The following is a 24,198-nucleotide window of genomic DNA, read 5'->3' as shown; positions in this document are numbered from 1 at the left end:
GTGTGGAGTCCACAGTTGGTGTAACTTGTGGTTACTTGTGTTACAGAACCAGCCTCTACTGCAGGTACCCAAGACATCCAGGTCTCCGTCTCTGGGTGGTCGACCTGCCTGGGTAGACAAGGAGTTGGCTGGTCGCATCAAAATACCTCACACCTTCCAACTACACAGCTACACTAGACCTACAGTGTGCGGTTACTGCAAGAAACTTCTCAAAGTGTGTAAACCACCTTGTTATAACATAAAATAATATGTAAGCAATTTTATCATAAATTTGCTTAATAAATAATTATACATGTAATGAACTATTGATAGTTAAGAAAAGTCCATAAAAAAAGGTTATTTGCAAAGAAGTAACCTTGAAGGAAGGTTTTGATCTAAATAACGTCATTTAACAATCTCTATTTCGTGATAACCCGGTAGATTCTTGGTGTTGCCTGTTTAGCATAAATAATAAGAGTTTGCAAACATGTTACCTGAACATTTGTTGAAATTCCAGAATTTATTTGTGGTTTTTGAATGTCTATAAATAGCTTTAATCGTTTAATCTAAGTTGAATACATTTAAACGACACTTTACAATGCGTTTTCTTTAGGGGCTTTTCAAACAAGGACTGCAGTGCAAAGACTGTAACTACAATGCTCACAAGAAATGTATTGACAAGATACCAAAGGATTGCACAGGGGAAAACCCACCAGGTTTGTAAAATAAACCTGTATTTACTATTCATATACACTTGCCTCATAGCCTGCACCTAACTTCTTTACGAAGACTAATTCATTATTTTATCCAACCACCAATGTGTCTCACCGACCATCCCGGTCAACTGATGTCTCCTACAGCAGTTTGGGGGGTTTAGGCCACTTTACCTTAATTTACATTGTCAGGGTTTGTTGAGACTGTTGAAGGATTAACTCAATTTTTTAAAATCATATATATTTTCTATGGTACTAGCCACATTTATTGTAAATTAGTTCTCAACCTTTTCTATGAACAGTAGGTTGGTAAATCTTTTAACAGTTTTGGCAAAAAAAGTAAAAAAAAACCAAAAAATATTTTTGATGTATTGAACTAAAATAATTCTGTGATAAAAATGGGCTGGTTCACAATCTTATTGAATTAGATTTAGCTTTATGAATGAGATATAAATTACATCAAAATCCAAGTGTTATTACTAGAGCTATAACGCGTAAAGATATACGTAAACTACAGTTAACACAAATGGTAATTTGAGCTTCTGGGACACTAAAACAAAATACCCCCGCTGCAGCAAACCTGTAGACTAAGCGAATTTCCATTTACCTGGCTGGATTTCTTCTAAAATATTCCTTTACAATTGTCAGATTTATTTCCTACTAGCAGAGTATCCGTCCTTCGTACGGGGTTGGAATATAAGTATAAAATGCTTATTGCAGTTATACTCAAGCTTTGCGTTTGCAATAAGGGAGGACACAGTTTGATAACATTTGCTTTTTTAAATTTACAGTATTCTATAGTATTACACATCTACCATAGCCATAATGTTCTACCACTTCACCTAAACAATAGAGAAAAATAAATTATCAACAATTCACAAAATTTCACAAATTATTCATGAAATGAAAAACATAAACATAACTGTAAACAATCCTACTTTGACAGTTCTCATTGCAAATCACAGTTTTTTGTTGCTGCTTAGTACAAATTAGCTGTTTTCATAAATGCAAAAAGAATTTAGTGCTGCACCCTGTTGGTAAATCTTATAACTTTTTAATGCTTTTCCATATCATAGAACCAACTTTTTAGTTGAAACAGTTGACTAAATTCTTTAATTCCCTTTAAATATGAATACTCATAAGGTTAACATGGGGAATTACAGAGCCACTGGGGCGGAGCCCGAAAGGATTTTTGAGATAAGAATATGCCTATATGTTAATCGGGAATGTAAACTATCATCATGCAAATTTCAGCGCAATCCGTCCAGTGGTTTATGCGTGATTGAACTTCAAACAAACAAACACACAAACTTTCACATTTATAATATTAGTAAGATTTAAATAACATTAATTTTAGTGAGTACTTAGATTTGCTGCTACAGGGAAGGTATTTAGATGTGTTTTATTATTGAAATGTTGATAGTTTAGTATGAAATAAATAAAATTTCCAAATTTGATTAAAATATATACAAAAACAAGCTAATTACAACAGTTTATTTATTTCCCAAAAGAATGACATAGGAATTTTAAATTTTAAATTTTTTTAATTATCTACGTAACCATTAGCAATACAACAACACTTCAACACACAAAATTATTTCTTTTTTAACCCTCCGAGTGTTAAGCGTCGTGTAATCGAAGCACAACACACCTGCCGTGGTGTTATGCGTCGCTTTTGCGACACACAAACATCGTTTACGGCGAAGACTCTGGGACTGACTGAATCAGATTGAACTAGATCGAGATTGGTATCGTTGTTTTCAGCAGATTGTAAGCTTTCTCCTGATGTCTGTTTCTAGACGCTTTTCATTTTAGTTCCGAAAATATTGTAGCAGACAGATGACGTGCGTATTTGTAAACAACTTGGTTAACCTCGCACCGATGACTGATGTGTTTTATTACGTTTATCATTGTTTTAGTGTTAAAAATAAAAAGTAGTGATATACGTGGTGCATTATAAAAAGATTTAAGTGATTTTGAAGGGCTGGTTGATGATCCTGAAGAAGGAGGTAGTGATATTGATGTAAATTATCCGCCAGATTCCTAGCTATGGTTAGGCTATGTATTCTTAGCTAACGCTAAATGTATGAAATCTGTTTCTCACCCATAACTTATTTATTTGCAAACCTACTTCCCTGCCAAGTCACCAATGGATTTTATCTAAGTGATAATGCCGCAACCCCTAGGTCTAGCCTGAAGTAATGTGAAAAACAATCCCAGGCTCGTGCCTAGCGTCCTTAGGAAAAAAAAGAAAAAAAAGGAATCCTCATAACATTTTTAACAAAGTGGCTATTTTAAAATATTTGTAGACCTAAAATTATCAAAATTTATTGAGCGCAAACATAATTTTTTTTTTCATTTATTTCCTAATTTTTGAGAAATGTTAACTCCACAAAAATTTTAGAAAATTTTTTTTGTAATGTTTTATACATTACATTGAAGCTTCAATGTTCTTGTGATGCGACACAGTAGTTTGGATTGGAGCTTCAAAGTTTTTGGGCTGCGACACAGTAGTTTGGATTGGAACTGTCAATGTTCTTGTGATCAGACACAGTAGTTTGGCTTGGAGCTTCAATGTTTTTGTGATGTGACACAGTAGTTTGGCTTGGAGACTTCAATGACCACGCTCTGCTACCACGACGCGAAATTATATATTGAGGATTGAGTTAAGTTTAAGTAAAAAGAATAAAATGCACTTATTTCTTCCAGTTTAGTTTTTTTTTCAAAAAGTTAATAGTTTATTTACAATCACAACAAATCACCTGTCTCAATCAGATGTAAATAAAAACATTTGTTATATACAGTCTCATGGCTTAGCCACACATGGTCTTAGTGCCAAAATACATATAAGTTTAATAAAAAATGAATTTCAGGGTACTCTAGTTTTTATTATTCCACGTATTTATTGAAAAGTAGCAGTAAAAAGTGAACAGGACTAGAGGTGTGCGGATAGTGAAATTTCATTTCGGATCGGATAGTTGAGGCTCGGTTCGGATCGGATCGGATATTGGAAGGTTTGGATTCGGATAGTTGGGCGCGGTTAATAATAAGCTGCATATGCATTTTTAACCTATAAAACACTGTAAAGCTGTGTAAATAATCTTAAATGACGATTTTGAATCATAGAATTTCAAATTAGCCACGTCCACAGTTTTTTCTCTCTTGAAAATCACAATTCACAACATCTATTTTCAAATGTTGGTTGCTTGAATTAAGTACACTAGAAGCCGAAATCTTCACACAACACTTTAGCTCAGCAGAACTGATGTCAAAACATTTGGGCTTGTTTACTTGATGTTATGTTTTATGTTGTTTCCTGGTTCTCACAAGACAAGGAGTTCTATCTCAAGTTTATTTTCACATTGTATTTCCTTACGTTTTTGGAACGGATTATTGGCCTTAAGTGGCATTCTGCGAGTTTGCCAAGTTTAGAAAACACCACTAATGCACTAAGCTGTGCTCTAGATTTGATGTTGGGGCAAGTTAATTAGGGCAATTAGGCTTTATAACTCTGTAAAAGGTGTGTATCCCTGAATTTATAAATTTAATTCTAAACTTATTCACTGCCAAACATAATTCAGTAGAACCTTGATGAACCGAGAATTACACTAGCCTACATTACTTCATTACCCCAAGTAAATACCAAGATAGTTTTTAAAATTGTATTTGAATAGTACCTATAATCTTAGTTTGTTAAAAATGGATTGTATATTCAACAATTATTGCAGTCCATTATATTGTTATGCAGTATGGTCCCAAATTATTGTTTTTGATTTTAAACATCACAGTTCATTTGAAAAAAATAAAGTTGAAGCAGCCCAATGTCAAGTCACACTTGTGCAATAGTTTTTTTACAAGCTTTCTCCAGACCACTGGGGAGGGTCGGATAAGCCGTCTATTGTTCACCCCCAAGGCGATTCAACCCTCATTAGTGCCGCTCGGCTGCACAGTGGGGAACCCAATACCACAAATCAATCTTTTAAATGAATAAAAATATTTGGTAATAATTGTTTTTTGATATTCACCTTGAAATTTCAATAAATTTGGTGTAAAATTTGACAAAAATTGGCCAATTTATTAATACAGTACCAATAAAGTACATTGGTAATTTGATTTTCATCAAGTTTTACCCCCTGCTGTGCGCTATGTCACAAAAGCTGATAACGTCATGGGTGATTAGTAACCATGGCAACTAGGCAACTTGTTGAATGCGTGATGAAGGGAAACCCAAGAAATAGAAGAACAAAGAGAAAGTATAATGACGTTGTTATCTTAATACCCTTTTTACAATTGCTGTTATTGTTATTATTTTTATGTAAGATTATATGATTTTGTTTTATAGGTTTATAAAATAATTCTTTTTAACCAAGGGAATATCAATTTATAATTTATCAACGTGCTTCTCTTCTGAAACAGCAATACCGGATGCATAATAAAGGTCAATGACCTAAAATATCATGATTGTGCAATATTGTATTTTGATGTTGAAATTCAAATCATGACAAAAGTTTGTATTTTTCCCTGGTCCCTATAATATAATATACACAATCAATGCTAAATAATCGTGGTTAGTTCTAATTTTATTTTTGATTATTCAAAGTTTCTACACAATAAGACAATCCAAAGCCAAACCGGGCAATGAATACCCGAAAAACAACGTATCTTGTCCTGTGATTGGAATACTACTCGCCAGTCCTTTAGATTTAGGGAAGTAGTGCAAGTCTATATATAGCTTCAAGGTCGTACCCACCCCTTCCCCCCTCAAGGCCTACTCGACTCATTGTTGCTACCCGTTACCTGGGCTCCTTTCGAGGTCATTGCCCAACCCCTCCCACCCTTCTATTGTGTTGCCTTTTTATTGTTTATATTCTGACTTTTTCGGGAAACATTAAATCTATTGTTTACGTAACAGCACAGAAGTAGGCTAGATTTTTATACTTTAAACCAGTACTGTAAAAAAAACTATTATGCATAGCGCCCCTAGTATTAGAAGACAAGCACGAGTTAACCATGGTAGTTCTTTTCTGCTTTATGTCTGTTCGTTCCAGACAAATCTAATCAAAGCAAAACAGCCGTTCCAGACGAATCTAATCAAAGCAAAACAGCCGATAACGACGTTGATAACGACTATAAATTGCATCATACAGCTTCTTTGTCCTTCTTTGTCCTTTGCTGTTACGTTGTCGTTGGAAACGTATTGCTGTAATTTTGTCCTGGGAAACTAATGATGGTTATGAAGAGTTAGTTTTCTGTCCTAAACGTCAAAATATGTTGTCTATCCGAAAAAGTCGGATATATAACGGATAGTGTCGGATATCAAATTTAGGCTCGGTTCGGATACGGATATCCGAACCGAACCGAATCCGACCCGATTTTTCGGATATCCGCACACCTCTAAACAGGACTATAAAAATAATAAAGTATAAATATATATATGTATATATATATATATATATATATATATATATATATATATATACACGGCCGCGCCCGGGAAGTCAGTCACATGAAATATGCACTGGAAGTCAGTCAGTTGCACCCCCCAATATATTTCAAGACTATGATATATATATAATATATATTGGTAAATATCTTTAGCCTAGACATTTCTGAATGTATATATCTCTTTTTTTCTTAAAAATACTAAAATATAATTACGTAAAAACTGCTATGCTAATGCAGTCACCACCGCATTTGCACGGGAAAGCCAGTCACGTAAAATTTGTGCTGCTAAGCCAGTCACTATATATTTTACCGCATACCACTGGAATCCAGTCACTGAAAATCCACCGGGTATCCTGTCACTTCAGTCAATTTCACCCCTGCCCTTCTACTTTGTATAATATTTATTTGTTCTTCAAGCTTGAAAATCCGCACCTCAAACAAACGGATAATGCTTCAAGCATTGAGCACTCTCATAACCAATCTTTCGCACTTCATTTTAATTAGTTGTCTTCCAGATTACTTAAAAATTTCTATTCTACAGGTTAAATACCTAAATGCCAATGTAATCTTTGGTCATCGTAATGGCTATTGTCCTGCCAACTGTGGATACAAATATGTACCGAGCTAATTAGCAAGCGCAAGGGGGGGGAGTATTTGCTTTATAGTCGCACAAGTAGGCCTATTGTTGAGTCCTTGGAGGCAAGCGGCCATCTTGGATAATTTCAAACATTTGCAAAATTTATCGTCCAAAAATATTTTTTCAAACAACCAAAGTATTTATAGATAAAATATCTAGTATACTGTGGGATTATAAAATGTTCTTTGCAGTTTTGAATTATTCTCCAAGGGAGTGCATAAAAGCTAACGTTCACAGTTATAATACGAAAACAATATCCTGTGTTGCGCGGGCCGTAGCACATAGATAGTTTTCCCGCCTCAAACAATCGAAGGCGGGGGGAACAAGCAAAATTCTTGTCTCTCTTGCGGCGAGAGGCAGGGGCGAACCTAACGGGTTCCATTGATGGGCTACCAACCGACCTGGGGTAGCGACTAGCGAGCCAGTGGATGGTTAAAGGTTCGGCCGGTTATTTCCAACTTATTGCTGGTTCTCGAGCTTACTGAGCTCGTTGTACAGTGAAATCTTACTTCCCTATTATATATAGCCACAATCGAAGCGATTTTTACATGAGAATGAAGATATAGACTCAGTGATGTGTGGTTACTTAATCAAATCATGTTTCGTGATTGTTTAACTTATAACGGCCAATAATCAATCAACTTATATTTTCTTTATTTTTCGATTTATTATCTATATAAATTCAAGAGGTAGCCCTGTACCTGGTTGACACATATACCGATTACTTTTAACGTGTTTTCTTTGAGTTACGCCCCATGGGATTTCAAAGTTTCACAATGTTTACATTTTTGAAGAATGTAGATAACAGAATGTTAAACGAAGTCAGCTGTAAGTGCAGTGCTTTGATTTTACGGTCCAAAAGGTAGAAACTATTCGAATTGTGAAACTTTTAATTTTCGCTACGAGCCTGATAATTGGAGATTGTGACTTTCTTAATTTAAGGATGTAAACGTATTAACATGACGTGTTTGGAGTGGGATTTGATATATATGACGTGTATCATACTTTTTCTCTTCAAAATCCTCTCCGATGCAAAACACGGGTACAGCAGCTAGGTTTATTAGAATTCAAAAGTTTTTTATGATTAAAATTGTCCTCCAATGTTAAGAAATTACTTTCCGATCAAGTTGTTTAATGAATAAATAATTGTTTTGCCAAATTATGTTTCGAAACCAGGAACTCAAAATAGATCAGAAAATAGATATTTTAGTTCAGAAAACAAAGCCTATCAAATAGGCCTACGTACTTTTTAAATAAAAACACTGGTCGGATGGTTTGTAAATTGTTCTTTATTTACTTCAATAAGCTTCTAATAAAAATCACCAGAGGTACAAATCTATATAAATAAAATTAGAGTTTTGTCTGTACTTTTAGGTTATTTTTACGTTTTATACATTCAAGAATCCGAAACAAGTCTCATCTCAATTTCTGTCTGTCTGTCTTCCGTCTGTCACGGACCAAAAGCCATTTTACACGGCCTTCTCCTGAAAAACAAGAGTACCTCTCAAAATTCAAATAATTTTAATGTGTTCACTGGATTGGCAAAAGTGTCATTAGCTATTAAAATATGGCCTCACTAATTTGTAAAAAAACTTACGGACGTTTAAAAACCCAATTTTGTGTGATTTTTGTCAAGTTTTCTCACAATGTTTATCACATAATCATCTATGAAATAGCGAACAGCTGTTCGGATCAAGATTATTTTTCTATAGCTGTCACAAATATGTTTACATTGAATGTTGTTTACAAATACCGAAATTATTTCCGATCACGTTTCAAAAGCAAATCCAAAACAAGTTGGATTAAAACCGTGTTTCCTTACATAACGGATTTAATTAATCGCAAGTGCAATAATGTGTAGGGTAACTGTAAATGAAAAAAGAGCTTCTTTGTGTATAACATTTTTATTGAGTTTTTATAACCGGGGAAAAGCCCTTGAATCAGTGTTCTGTATGGCTGAGAAACTTATATTTTTTAAATAAGCGTTACCAATGGCTTACACAAAAGGTTTCAACTCATCGACGGCACTTGAATGGTGGTTGTGTAAAATGTACAGTGACAACTGCAGTGGGTGATTGTAACAGAGGTTTACGGATTATGCTCAAATCGCTTTTCCAATGTGTCTTCTCAACGCTATGTGCTGCTCGCTGGACCATACAGCCAATAGACCAATTGCCCATCTCTTGGGTTCGTAGGCCTAAACAATTATTTATAAGTTGGTAGTGCATATTACTCAGTGTTCCGTACAGACAGGAAAAGAGCACCTTTGATAGTGAAATTTCCAACCTGAATGTTTAATGTGAGGTTGAGGTATAGTATTTTAACTTTATGTCGGTTAGTTAGGTAAGGTTAGCCTAACCTAACTAACCAAACGATATATCGAATTAAACAATCAAATAATCATTTAGTTGTTTGTGCCATCAGATACAAAAGTGTACCCCACATAGAGTCTTATTACGCATTTTTTTTACTTGAAACTGTCAGATACTGTATTTGTTTCTATACAGGGTGGCTGAAAAGTAACTTGCACCCCCACTTAACTTTTCAACCATTTGAGATATTTGAAATCGGTTTGCGGCAACCTTCTAAGATATGAGGGGCTACAATAATTATAGTCAATTTTGAAAATTTTGCCCTTAGGGGTAGTGGTGGTAGGGGGTAGCTCAAAATTTTCAAATGACAAGTATAGTCGAATTTGGTATCATTTTACAGGTCTTGACGAAAAATAACAAATAACATAAAGAAAACCAAAATTGGCTCACTAATAACAAAATGGCGCCCTAAAACGTTTCAAATCCAAATAACCATGAGGATGGCAATAAATTAACTTGCACCCTCATTAACCTTTTAACTATTTGAGATATTTGAAATTGGTTTGCGGAAACTTATTTGGAAATGAAGGGCTACAATAATTATGGTCAGTTTTGAAAATTTTGCCCTTAAGGGTAGTGGTGGTAGGGGGTAGCTCAAAATTTTCAAATAGCAAGTATAGTCGAGTTTATGGTATCATTTTACAGGTCTAGACAAAACATAACAAATTACATAAAGAAAAAAGAAATCGGATCATTAATAACAAAATGGCAGCTAAAAATGATTTAGGCAATGGTTATTTAAAGTAATTTTGAACTGCCATTTTGTTAATAATTGTCTGATTTCTATTTTCTTTATGTTAATTGTTATGTTTTGTCGAGACCTAAAAAATGATACCAAACTCGACTATACTTGCTATTTTAAAATTTTGAGCTATCCCTAACCACCACTACCCCTAAGGGCAAAATTTTCAAAACTGACCATTATTATTGTAGCCCTTCATATCCAAACAAGTTGCCGCAAACCGATTTTAAATATCTCAAATAGTAACAAAGTTAAAGAGGGTGCAAGTTAATTTTTTTGCCACCCTCATGGTTATTTGGATTTGAAACGTTTTAGGGCGCCATTTTGTTATTAGTAAACCAATTTTAGTTTTCTTTATGTCAATGTTTATGTTTTGTCAAGACCTGTAAAATGATACCAAACTCGACTATACTTGTCATTTGAAAATTTTGAGCTACCCCCTACCCCCGCTACCCCTATGGGCAAAATTTTCAAAATTGACTATAATTATTGTAGCCCCTCATATTTAAGAAGGTTGCCGCAAACCGATTTCAAATATCTCAAATGGTTGAAAAGTTAAGTGGGGGTGCAAGTTACTTTTCAGCCACCCTGTATAATAGTTTGGCCAGTATATCTGAAAATATGCGAACCATCTGCTGTTCTTTATATAGGTAACTGACCACTATAAGATCTTCGTGCGTAGAACGGGCACACAGCTAGTAATCAATATAATTAATACATCCTATCTTACTAACCTTACTAACATTATAAATGTGAAAGTTTGAGTGTTTGTTTGTTTGAAGTTCAATTACGCATTAATTACTGGTCAGATTGAGCTGGAATTCGATATGAATATAGCTCACATTCCAGATTAACATATAGACATACTCTTATCTCAAAGATCCTTTCGGGCTCAGATCCTTTCGGGCTCCACCCTAGTGGCCCTGGGAATTCCCATGTTAACTTTATCAGTATTCATATTTGAAATCAATTAAAGAATTTTACCTGTTGTTTCAATTACACAAGTTGGTTCTATGATATTCAAAAGCATTAAGGATTTATAGGGTTTACCAATAGAGTGCAGCACTATTATTATTTTTTTTTTCATTTATGACAACAGCTAATTTGAACCAAGCCGCAACAAAAACCTTTGATACACAATTGGAAGTGACAAAATAGGATTGTTTACAGTTATGCTTATGTTTTTTTATTTATAAATAATTTGTCGTATTGTGCAAATCTTTGGTGATTTACTTTTTTCTGCTGTTTAGATGCAGCGGTAGAACATTATTATGGATATGGTAGATGTTCATACTGTAGCATACCGTAATCTAGTTTTCTCGGAGTAGGCAGCGTAAATTTACATTTTGTCGGTACATACAGAATGACAGAAAGACAGACAGACAGAAATTGAGATGATACTCGTTTCGGCTTTCTTAGGCTATGAAACGTAAAAATAACCAAAAAACTGCATGATTCTACGCAATGGACAGACAAAACTGTAATTTTATTTCTATAGAAGATGACTGCTACTCTACTAGTCAAATTTGCACAGTTTCGAGCACTCGACACACGACAAGCTGGTCGGAGTCTGACACCATTGAATCACTGCAAGGGATGCGCCAAGAGGTAGACGAACATTCAGATGAGTTCTGAGAATTTCAACTTTCTCGTTTTGTAATGTGCCGTTATAGCCTTACTTGGAAGAGGGGGATTTTTGGACCACGAATGAGTTCGTATTTGTTTAGTTTTAAATAAATCCGACCTGAATATAAAATAGCAAATGCAAGTCCGCAGTTTGCGTTTTTGATCAGTAACGTAATTAAAATTTACCAAAATAAAGTAAAGTGTCTAAATATAGTGCAACAAACCTAAATATCGACTACTGGTTTTGTTTAACGTCAATTAGTAATACTGTACTTTAACGTTATTTAAGGCTATTGTATGTTTGATAACTGACCTCCTGAATTTTATTTCAGTTCCTAAGCACAATTATTATTGTCAAACAATGCAATAATGTTATTTCATAAAATTTGTACCTGAGTAATTTAAAAATGGAAAATGCATTTCTCGTGTAAGAAAATCCTAAAATGATACGATTCGTAATGATACGATCTTAAAACGAGCCATTCAGTATTCGTATTCAAAACACCAAACACCCACCACTGGATCAAAATATGTCCGCTACAAAGCATTAAAACAGCATAGTACAGTGTATGAAAGAGGTGTGATTTATTTCTTAGTACTAAATTAAGTCATTCTTCAAGTATAAGAAAACTTCAGCATGGGCATACTCTCTAACGTACTATCATATGATGGATTAGCTGAAGGCAGATAAGTCCGATTCAAGCTTATATTGAAAGATTGTTGTAATACAATTATATTTAACTAGTGGTCGTCCAGTGGTCGAAAACTCGACCAAAAATATGTTATGTACAGGTTTCAAATGATTTAGGCCCAAAAATCTTTAGCTGTGTAAGTAACTACGGACTTCTGGAAAATTTAAATATGATATTTAGATATGTGATAATTCAGGAACAATGCCGTTCCGGGACACTCTGTAAAAATGGACGTTAACGTGATTATAAATTTGCATTTTACTTAGTCAAAATACAATAGGTATTGCGCAACCATGATATGTTATGTCATTAAACTTGGTTCAGTAATAAAAACTACACCGTGTGCTTACTCAAACAAAACTAAACTTGCTTAATGTACAGCAATAAAACACGTAAATAACAAAACAAAAGGAAATATAGACTAGTAGACTACTGATACCGTAGTCATCATATGCTACTACTACATGATGTTTCAGAACAGAAGTATGGTGATAAAAATATTAAATAACTCATAAAACATTATAAAATCATAGTACTGTACTTAAAGTCTTTCTGGTAATAACAACAGTGATAAAAATAAGATAAAGATAACAATGATGTAAAACCCCTTTTATTATTTCTCTTTGTTCTATTCTTTCTTTGGTTTCTTTCCATCCACAAGTTATCATCATGGTTACTAATCACCCAACGACCCAACCACAAAATGTTGTAGTGTTGTGACAGCAGACAGGAGCAGACGATTGTCAGTATGTCAGTGTCAGTGCAAGATTGTCAGTCTGTAGGTGCGAGCGTGTAGCTTGACCTTGAAGCTACTGATCGATATTTCTCCGTTTTGCTTCCTTATTTTTGTTTTCTTATTTTTGTCAAATGAACTGTAATGTTTCATTAATGGGGAACCTACTGCAGATAAAAATTGCCGTAAATAGATATATAGTTCATATCGAAATATTAGACTGAAAAACACAATTCATAAAACATTTTCTTGGGATTTCTGAGGTTATATAATATATAGGCATCATGTTGATCCGATCCCAGTTGAGCGAGGTTCTAATGTATTTGCAAGTTTAAGCTTCAAATAGAAAACCCCATCACTTTATAGTTGGTATTTGATGGCCGATGTATTATCAAAAATTAATTCATAGCTTATTTTGATATTAAACAGAAGCATTCATTACAGCTTGCAGCACTTATTGGTATATATAAATATCCAAGTTACTATTACTTAAAAAAAAAATAAAACACAAAATTGTGAGGCCGTTCAATTTTTATAAACAAAGTGTTAAACATTTTACTCTGCAGAATACCGGATGGTAAAGAGTGTTTGGTTTCAAGAAAACAAAATAAAAAAATAGTCTAGCCAGCTTTACTATTTATTTAAAAAAAAAAACAATAGAAAGGAAACCATAAGGATAGGTATAGGATTGAACTGAAATAATTTCAGGGAAACTTAAATAGTAAAGTTCACAAACTGTACATCGTTAGAGAGAGAGAGAGGGGGGGGGAGTGAGAGAGAGGGAGGGAGAGAAAGAGAGAGAGAGAGAGATTTGATAAGGAATCTGAAAAGTAAACAAATAATCGTTTCTGGCGTTTGTCATGGTGTACCCCTCCCCCCGTATTAGCACTCGTGACCACTTTTTGTTGCTTCCTTAATCTTTCATCCCTCCCAAAATAGAATTCCTGTAATGGTTTGTTTGTAAAATTAAAATTATTATAAACATCTTTTATCTATCGAGTGTAGTTCCGTAGTTATTCTTATAAGATAGAATAATATCGTTGCCACATGTAATAGTTCCTCCTTCGCGTTACGCAATAGCGTAAAAAAACAGTTTCCGTATCTCGGAGAAGATTCACGTAAAATCCGTATAATTCCCGATCTTCCCGGTCCGTGGACACACTGTAAATATTGTACGTGAATAAAGGAGATATTGACTAAAATTTCTACTGAAGGTAAAAAAAATAAAACTTATAATTTGGGATGATGACCGGGTAGGTTTTTAAGATTCAACCATTTATAATTAATTAATATTCGTAGTTCCTTATTAGAGGTGCATCATCTTCATTTGGAATATGAACATGTTTAAACATTAACACGTATTTAATCACTATCCCAACATCAATAGTAACAAGGAGTAAACGAAGGTTACCGACCGCTGGGTGTTACCGCTACAAAGTAGGCGAGGAGGGTGCCGTACTGGCTACACTACTCCACGACAGAACACACGATGAGACAGTCTTCGCATTGGTATTGCAGTTACGCTTATCGACACAGGCAGCAGCACCGGTTAAGCTGTTTTCAAACGTATAAAGTGCACGGGAAGCCATACCTGACTGGCTTTTGGGAGAGCTGACTGGCTTTCGGGCGGGTGACTGCCACACCGAGTAAATTACCAGCGCGGTGACTGCCTCTCCGGGTGGGTACAAAAGTATACATATATATATATATATATGAATTCGAACGGAGAGTGTCATTAGCCTTTGGGTACCTCAAAACGAAAAAGTAAATTGGTCCCGGGTCTAGGTCTTACCATGAGACCTACGATAATAGCTTATTCCTTATTTATGGGAAAATCGCTAAAAGCTCAGTCCTGTACGTAGGTTACACTATAAAAAATATTGTTATTGCAACTTTGAAATGTCTTTTAGGAGAGTACCCGGATAGTGGAATGGGCAGTGAGGGAGACAGAGACATCAGTAGAGAGCAAGAAGAAGACAACAGTGATAGTGAGATCAACTCCCCCACCTCCAACCACAGCCAGTCCATCCCCAGCAGTCCTATGTCCAACGGAACAATCATTGTAAGTACAAAACTAGTAGACAGTGGGGTAGGTAGTGAGACTGACAGAGATATCAGTAGAGAGCAAGAAGAAGACAACTGTAATAGGAGGGGTCAAATATTGTGAAGGGGAAGTGTTTGGCAATGTTGTGCAAGTAGGCTAGAAGTATTGTTAAATAATAACTTGTTGTGCTTGCCTACAGAAGGCTGTTGCTTTAAGTAGGCCAGTGCAGTTGATCAGGGGGTCAGTTTTGTGTATGGTGGTTATTGTGGTGTGCTGGAGGTCAGGGTCTTGCTGGAGGAGGTGGGCCCAAAACCTTTGGCCTTGGGACCAGGTAAGACAATCTTAAGGGTTTTCAAAATTGGGGTTTCTGTTTTATACTAAAAGGGTAAGCTAGCTTTACCCGCGGGCTTTGCCCCATTTAACTTCTTAATTTTCAAGATGAGCTCGTTCGCATGGCTCAATCACGTCCTGATTGAAGTTCGTTTGCTACGCTTACTCACCTTTAGGTTGGAGCTCGTTCGCTGCGCTCACTTGCCTTCAGGTTAGCTCGTTTGCTACGCTAACTCGCCTCCAGGTTGAAGTTTGTTCGCTACACTCACTCACCTTTTGGTTGCAAGCTGTTGTCATAAATGTAAAAAAATAATAGTGCTGCACCCTTTTGGGTAAACCTATTAACTCTAGCTGTTAAGATTCTTTAATTCCATTTAAATATGAGTACTCATAAGGTTAACATGGGAAACTCCAGAGCCACTGGGGCGGTGCCTGAAAGCCCGATCAGAATAAAAACTACTTAGTTTTCCTATTTAATGTCCAAAGAATCGGTGTACCGAATTTCAGCCTCCTAGGTAAATGGGAAGTGGGAGAATTAGTGATGAGTGAGTCAGTGAGGGCTTTGCCTTATATATATACTAGCAGAGTACCCGTCCTTCGTATGGGGTTGGAATATAAGTATAAAATGCTTATTGCAGTTATACTCAAGCTTTGCGTTTGCAATAAGGGAGGACACAGTTTGATAAAATTTGCTTTTTTAAATTTACAGTATTCTATAGTATTACACATCTACCATAGCCATAATGTTCTACCACTTTACCTAAACAATAGAGAAAAATAAATGATCAACAATTCGCAAAATATCACAAATTATTCATGAAATTAAAAACATAAACATAACTGTAAACATTCCTACTTTGACAGTTCTCATTGCAAATCACAGTTTTTTGTTGCTGCTTAGTTCAAATTAGCTGTTTTCATAAATGCAAAAAAATATAGTGCTGCACCCTGTTGGTAAATCTTAAAATTGTTTAATGCTTTTCCATATCATAGAACCATCTTTTTTAGTTGAAACAGCTGACAAAATTCTTTAATTCCCTTTAAACATGAATACTCATAAGGTTAACATGGGGAATTACAGGGCCACTGGGGCGGAGCCCGAAAGGATTTTTGAGATAAGAATATGCCTATATGTTAATCGGGAATGTAAGCTATCATCATGCAAAATTTCAGCCCAATCCGTCCAGTGGTTTGTGCGTGATTGAACTTCAAACACACAAACTTGATATATAGATTACTACAACTGTTCCAGTCTACTCTACCTTTTTGTTTAATCATTTTTTTTTTAAAAAAGCTCCAGTAATCGCCGTAGACTTTATGCCTAGAATTTTGAGGATTACCTACCCGCCCGATTAAATTTACTTGTTAAACGTCATTACAGAAATATATTGTAGTAGTTATATATTTTTAAATACATTTTAAAGTGGTAATGTATTAATGGATTTCATTAAAAATTAGTCTATGCATAAATACAATTTTTAAATTTCTGTTATCGTAGGCTAACCTGGGTCATCCTCATAATTTTGTTTAATTAATATTAATTTTACGTATTTCGGTAGGACTACTTTTAAAAAGTCTGGAGTTTTTATGGTTCTAAATGGATCCAGGCGTTCTTGTTTGTTACCATTTTTATGAATGGTGGCCATAGCTAAAATTACCTGATCTTATCCAACAACAAAGCTATTGTCTATTGAGTAGCTCAGTACTGGGGAACGGGGACCCGAGCAATGGCTTGGTATAGTTTATTTTGATTGTAAAAGCAATATAAAGGAACCCCAACACTAAAATCAGGAAAATCCGTCAAGTCGTTGATTAAGAATCGTGAATTAAAATAACCCTGTCACGTTTTAATATGAGAATATTATATATTCTTGTATTATTTAGTAGTGAGGCATAGGTGTACAATCTAAAAACTGTTATTAAAACATGTAACATTATTACAAAAAAAATTCAACACATTTTAGAATTAGGCAACTATTTACTAGTAGGCCTACAATGCATTGGCTGAAACTATTAGGCATAGATTTAGGCCTACAGCTATTCTAGCTATGAATTGATATTAAACGTAGTCTATGTCATATTTTTACACGTAAGTTGGACGATTCAACGACGTAACTTTAATTTTAAATCTATGAATTAGTATGACAGTTACGATGGTTGATGACTGTATTAATTAATGGTTTTGGTTTATTACCAAATTACGATTAAATTTGTTTTCCGTGTTTGAGAACTTGCGTTTATTTTAGCTTAATTTCGTAGAGGTTTAATTATTTAGAACCAATTAAACTGAATGTTTAATAATTTGTATATTCTATTAATGTCCTATATTACTGATAGCATTTATATTTAAGATTTCACATTATCTCTATTCTCTTGACAAGATGTACACTTCTTGATATAAACTTCGATATCTTTATCCATGTTGGACCACCACACATAGTGTCGCGCAACAGACCTCATTGAAGTGTCGCGCAACAGACCTCATTGATGCAATACCAGGATGTCCTGCATGCAATATCTTCAGAACATCAGTTCTCATGCATTCTGGAACTACGATTCTTCCAAACCTCAATAATATATCATCTTCAACATTCAATTAATCTTTTCTCTATTTGTACGACTTTTTTTGCCATTCTAATAGCTTTATCTGTCAATGAATTTTGTTTTAAAAGGCCATAAGACATGATACTGTAGTGTTAACCTTATCACATTCAAAAAACCAATGTGAGCCTCCTCAGGTTGATCTTCTTCAATCGGAAGTCTTGATAGAACATCAGCACACACGTTATCTTCTCCTTTTCTGTACTCTATGTCATAGTTGTATTGATTAAACTGGAGAGCCCACCTCACTAAACGGCTATTTACTACTTTTGGGAGATCTCGCATTTTTCCAAATATCCGTTGTAGAGGTTTGTGGTCGGTTACCAAAATGAACTTCCGACCATATACATATTGATGGAATTTCCTGAGTCCAAAGATAATAGCTAGTGCTTCTCTGTCGATATTTGAATATTGTTTTTCAGCAGGCAGTAGTGTGCGACTTGCAAAAGCAATTGGTCTTTCTAGTCCATTTTCGAATCTGTGCATTAGTACACTTCCCAATCCATTTTCTGATGCATCACAGACCATTACCAATGGTCTCATTTCTTCATATGGTACTACTGTGTCTTTACTTGATAGAATTTCCTTTACTCTTTTAAACGTCACCTCTTCTTGTTCAGACCATTTCCATTTAGAGTTAGTTCCAGTCAGCTTATGGAGATCACTACAAATGGCATGAAGTCCCGGAATAAATCGTTCATAGTAGTTAATAGAACCTAAAAATGATCGGAGTTCCTTGACATTAGTAGGTGACCGTGCCTCTCGTATGGCTTTTATTTTTTCTTCAGTAGGATGTAATCCATTTCAGTCGATTGTATGTCCCAAGTAAGTTACTGACTCTTCAAAAAATTTGCATTTGCTAGATTTTGCTTTTATACCAGCTTCTTTCATTCGTTTCAAAACCTCTCTTAAATTTCTTAGATGTTCATTCTTATTCTTTCCAGTTATTAGTGGATAAATGGTGGCTTTAATGGTTAAAAGTTAAAAGTGATTTTGACACATTCATGGAAGATCAACATGAACATCCTCATAACACTAGATTTAAAAACAATATAAAACCAGTTCAACACAGACTTAAAGTATTCCATTTATCTCCTCAGTACATGGGCCCAAAAATATATAACAAATTACCTTCTTCAATTAGGGACACTGATTCATTCCTTAAATTCAAAAAGAAGTTAAAAAACTTTCTTTTGGAGAAGGCTTTCTTCTCATTGGAGGAATATATGGAAGCTGTGTAGATGATAAGCATCTAGACTGCCAGTGCAACTCCTAGGATCGGTAGGATCGAGGATCAGATCGAAAAACCCCCCACCACCGCTCAGTGCCGATGGCGTGACGTCAACCATTACTGCAACGATACGGAACCATAGACAAAAAGAATTAAATATAGACCATCAGCTGTGCTGCGGTTACCATAGCTTCTGGCGCACACCGCTTGGAGCGCCATGTATTTACGGCGTACGCGCTACGTAAACTACAGCGGTGTGCGCCGGAACCTATGGTAACCATGGTAACCGCAGCACGGCTGACAGTCTATATTTAATTCTTTTTGTCTATGACGGAACTGAGTCATGAGCCTTTGTGGTGTAGTGGATAGCGTGTCGGGCTGATAATATGAAGGTGCCGGGTTCGAATCCCACCGGGAGCACTAACTTTTTGTCAACAATTTTTTTCATATCAGCAAGTTTGGTTGGTTTGGTTAGGTTATGACGGTTTAATTTTATAATTAAAAGATTGTAAAATTGAATTTGAGACATTTATAATTTTGTTTTTAGAACAGAGCTATTTTTCGATTAGTAAACCTTCATTCGAGTTTATCATTATCAGCAAGTTTGGTTAGGTTATGATAGTTTAATTATATTTAATTCAAATTTAATCTACAAATTATACGTTTTGACAGTGACAGTGATACAGATAACAATTTATCGCGAACAGTTAGATAAGCTATGCTGATGCGCCGGTATGATTCGGAAGCGTACGACATGGTGCGGTGGTGGGGGGTGATCTACTGATGTGATCCACGATCCTCCGATCCTCGGACTTGCACTGGCAGTCTAGACGCTAGTGTGTAGATGTTAAGGCTCAGCATATGAAATTTATTTTAGTAATAGTTTTAGTATAGAGACTATAAATTATTGTAACAATGACGAATCACCTGTCTGAATATGATGTCATGTGATTATTGGAAAATAAATAAATAAATAAATAAATTATAATATCATCCAGAAGAACTCCAACCTTTGGTATTCCAGCTAAGAGTCTTTCCATATATCTCTGGAAAATACCTGGGATGGATGATATCCCAAAAGGTAAACGTTTGTATCTATATTAACCACTATGCGTTGCTATTACTAAATACTTTCGGTGTTCTTCTGCAACCTCCATTTGTAGGTAAGCATCTCGTAGGTCTATCTTGGAAAACTCTTGTCCACCTGCAACTTTATTTGTTAGTTCCTCAAATGTTGGAATAATAGCATTTTCTGAGACCAAATTTGGATTCAACGTGACTCGAAAATCTCCACAAATTCTTATTGAACCATCGTCCTTCTCTACGTTGACTGTTGGAGTGGCCCACGGAATAGCTGTAGTAGCAGGATCTACCTCTTCAATTATATCCTCATTGACAAGTATTGCAAGTTCACTCTCAATTAGTTTTTTCAAGGGAAATGGAACCCTGCGCGCAGAAAAATGTTGGGGGTTTGCATCTTCTTGAACGTGAATTTGTGCTTTATAACCCTTGATTTTCCCATGTCCTTCAGAGAATACATCTTCAAAGTCTTTTAGTACTTCCTTAACCCTCACATCATCCATCTTTTGTTGTTTTAGATTTTGCTTACATCTCACTTTACTAATAGTTACATCAGGAGGGAGTTGCATATTGAAAGCTAATATCCATGGTAAACCAAATAATGGTTTCTCATTTCCATTTACTACTGCTACTTTTAATCTACGTGTCTCATTACCTACTGAAACATTGACATAACATTCACCAAGTATATCTAAAATATTGTTTCCATATGCCGCATATTTTGAATTAGTCTTGTCAAGTCGTGGTGAACCAATCTTCTCCCAAAGAGGCTTACCTATCATTGAGGCCCAAGCTCCTGAGTCAAATTCCATGTTTGTAGCAACCTTATTTAACTTTCAATCAATCAATAAATCTTTATTCAATACATACAACAAGTGTACATGAATGTGTCATCAACCTAAAACTACTTCACATGATTTCACCTACTTCCCAACTTGCTTAGTCATACAGTTTTTTTTTTGTTACAGTGTTCAAAACTTTCTAAACTATAAAATTCGCTATAAATTAAAAACCCCTTAAGTTTATTTTTGAATTTATTTACGCTACTTTCGTTTAATTTAAATAACGTAATACTTTCGTTATTTAACTTTAAATAAATACGTGCTTTACAAATATGTCTTCTTCCCTTTTTAACATCGTTTATCCTCATGTCATGAGTGTCTGATTCAGATTCTTCATCTTCTGATTTTTCATGCAAATTATTCACTCGTTTTTGCCGACATACATTTGCAAAATGTCCTATTTTTTTACAATTCAAACACTGTTTTTGATAGGCTGGGCATTTACCAAATTCATGTTTTGTTCCACATCTACTACATGGATGATTTGTCTTTTCGTTATATTTCACTTCTCTCTTATACCCCTTATTGTTTCTTCTTACTTGCGATTTCCAACTCTTTATCATTATTCTTGAATATCTCATGACGAGCTCTTTCCATTGAAGTGGCCAGTTCAAAAATATCTTCAGTTGTTAACTTGTCACCATTTTCTTTTACACCATCAGGCCATCGTTGTCTAATTTCTACTTCAAACTTTGGAAAATTTATACCTCCTGCAAATCTGTCTCTTATTCTTTCATCAAACTTATTCTCATACTTGCAAAATTCTGCTAAATTTTTCAACCGTATTACAAATTCTGAAAGGCTTTCACTATCTTCTCTGATGCATTTTTCAAACTCCATTCTAGCTGAAAATATAGTCTTTCTAGCTTTGTATACTGACCTGAAACAATTAACTAGTTCTGCCCACGTAGCCTGATGTACTTTCAAAGGCAGTAGAAAGTTTGAAATCTTTCTTAATGGTGCAGGACCCACATATGCAAGCAAAAGATCCCTTCGAGCATCCTCTGCTCTCTGAGAGTCTTCTCAAAATCCTTTTACCTTGCATAATAATAGAAAATGTGCTTCATAATCATCCCACCTACTAGACTCATCATAGCTTTGACATTTGAACTTCTCTATCTTTGATTGTAATGTGTCTTCTTTAGTTTCATACTTCTCTTCTTCGTTGAAATAACTATTTCTTCTTTTGGTTCGTTTACTCATCGTTGCCAATATAGAATTAGACTAAATGATATTCAAAATACAAAAGAACCATTTTATTTCATTCTTAAACACATCAATCTAAACAGAACATTTTACTAACAAACTTAATAATAATATATCAGCTGATGAATTAATCACTTACAGATTTAACTATCTAACACTGACATTTTGAAATACGGCAGTGTACGATTATTTTGTTGTCCAAGGTTGGCAACGCTCCGTGGAGTGGGCGCGGCCGGGTTAGCGACTTCCATAGTTAGCGAATTCCGCCGCGAGACAAAATCGAGTTAGCGGGTTCCGGAGTTAGCCAATTCCTGACTGAGACGGTTAGCCAGTTCCAGAGTTAGTCAGTTCTGATTCACGACCGAGTTAGCGAGTTCCTGAGTTAGCCAATTCCTACGTCACTGCCTAGGAGATTGCAACGGATCTCATCTATTCCATCTCAGGTCTCAGGATTTACCATTGACCTCAAAGAGCAAAGCAACGAAACAAGACACAATACTCGCTAAAGTAATAAACTACTGTACTTTAGAAGTGGATGGCCAGAAAATGTTACCAACAATAAAGAAGTTTTACCTTATCATAACAAGTGTGAAGAATTTTTTTTTTTAAACGGAATAATACTCTGGTTTGGTCGCATAGTAATACCTTCAAAACTGAGGCTAAGAGTAATGGAAGTACTCTACGAGGGACATCCAGGAATAGTCGCCATGAAAGGCAAAGCGAGATTTCAAGTGTTTTGGCCCGGGCTAGATAAAGATCTGGAAGAACATACAAAACATTGTGTTTGTTGTCAAGAGAACAGGCCTAAAGACACGGAGATGCCACTCTTGTCGTGGACCGTCCCAACAGAAGTCTGGTCAAGAATTCACATAGACTTTGCAGGGCCATTCTTAGGTAAAATGTGGTTGATTGTTGTAGACGCACGATCAAAATGGCTAGAAGTGATACCCATGTCGACAACAACTACAAAAGCCACTATCAATGCCTTTGAAGAATTGTTCTCAAGATTAGGCTATCCCAAAACCATCTTCAGTGACAACGCTCCTTAGATGACATCTCATGAGTTCCAGATATTCTGCAAAAAGATATCAAGCACGCCCGTATAACACCATATCACTCAAAAAGCAATGGGTTAGCAGAACGGTGTGTTTGAACATTCAAAGAACGTATGTGTGCATCACAGAACAATGTAGGAACCGTCCAAGAAAAGCTTAAAAGTTTCTTGTTCGCATACAGAACATCTCCAAAAAGATCAACTGGAAAATCACCAGCTTTTATGATGTTTGGTCGCAAACTACGAACAAAACTGGACCTACTTAACTCCGACGCATCTGCCATTAAATTACATTAAATTAGATGAAAAATTGGTTAGATAACGATTGGACAAACACGAATCAAAATTAAAAGTATTTCAAGAGGATGACCATGTCTGGGTGTTAAATCCATCTGGATCAGGATTCAAGCGAGGCAAGATAGTGAAGGTAATTGGACCCTATTCATATCTTGGTATGAACAGGAGATGTCATGCAGATCATTTGCGAATGGCAGTCAGCTCTTAGCAGAAGGAGGGATGTGTAGTGTACCAGCTGGTGTTATTGTCATATGTTTTAATATTAATTAATTGTCGATATGTTTACAGTTCAGTTGTTTGTTTACTCAAATAAAATACACATAAATTTTCAAAATATGTCTTAACAGTTTATTCTATTAATATAATAAACCATAACACTACAACCTTCTTTACAAGAAAATACTCTCTTAAGAACTCTATTCCAGAACTACAATGTAAAGGCAAACCAGTACCCCACAACCCGAACCCATCATTACTTGGAATCACTCTTGATCCCAAACTTTTATGATTTCGTTGCAGTGTATATAAAGACTAAACCTACTCAAAGCTGTTGCTAGCAGGACATGGGAAGCAG

At 35.3% G+C, this 24,198-nt stretch overlaps 1 protein-coding gene across 1 annotated transcript in view; it reads left to right on the top strand.

The window, feature by feature from the left end:
• The window catches only part of LOC129005434 (serine/threonine-protein kinase D1-like), a 159,239-nt gene that overhangs the window by 47,434 nt on the left and 87,607 nt on the right, over positions 1-24,198 (top strand). The window contains exons 2-4 of the mRNA XM_054434359.1: positions 47-214; positions 593-695; positions 14,850-15,001. Of these exons, the coding sequence (XP_054290334.1) occupies positions 14,870-15,001 (132 nt within the window). The 5' untranslated portion in view covers positions 47-214; positions 593-695; positions 14,850-14,869. The remainder of the gene's footprint in view (positions 1-46; positions 215-592; positions 696-14,849; positions 15,002-24,198) is intronic.

The sequence above is a fragment of the Macrosteles quadrilineatus genome, unplaced genomic scaffold (assembly GCF_028750875.1).
Source record: "Macrosteles quadrilineatus isolate MER2022 unplaced genomic scaffold, UCM_ALF_1.0 Scaffold_1__1_contigs__length_201487025, whole genome shotgun sequence".
Taxonomy (NCBI): domain Eukaryota; kingdom Metazoa; phylum Arthropoda; class Insecta; order Hemiptera; family Cicadellidae; genus Macrosteles; species Macrosteles quadrilineatus.
Note: the sequence above shows the minus strand (reverse complement) of the source record. Positions and strands in the feature narration are given on the sequence as shown.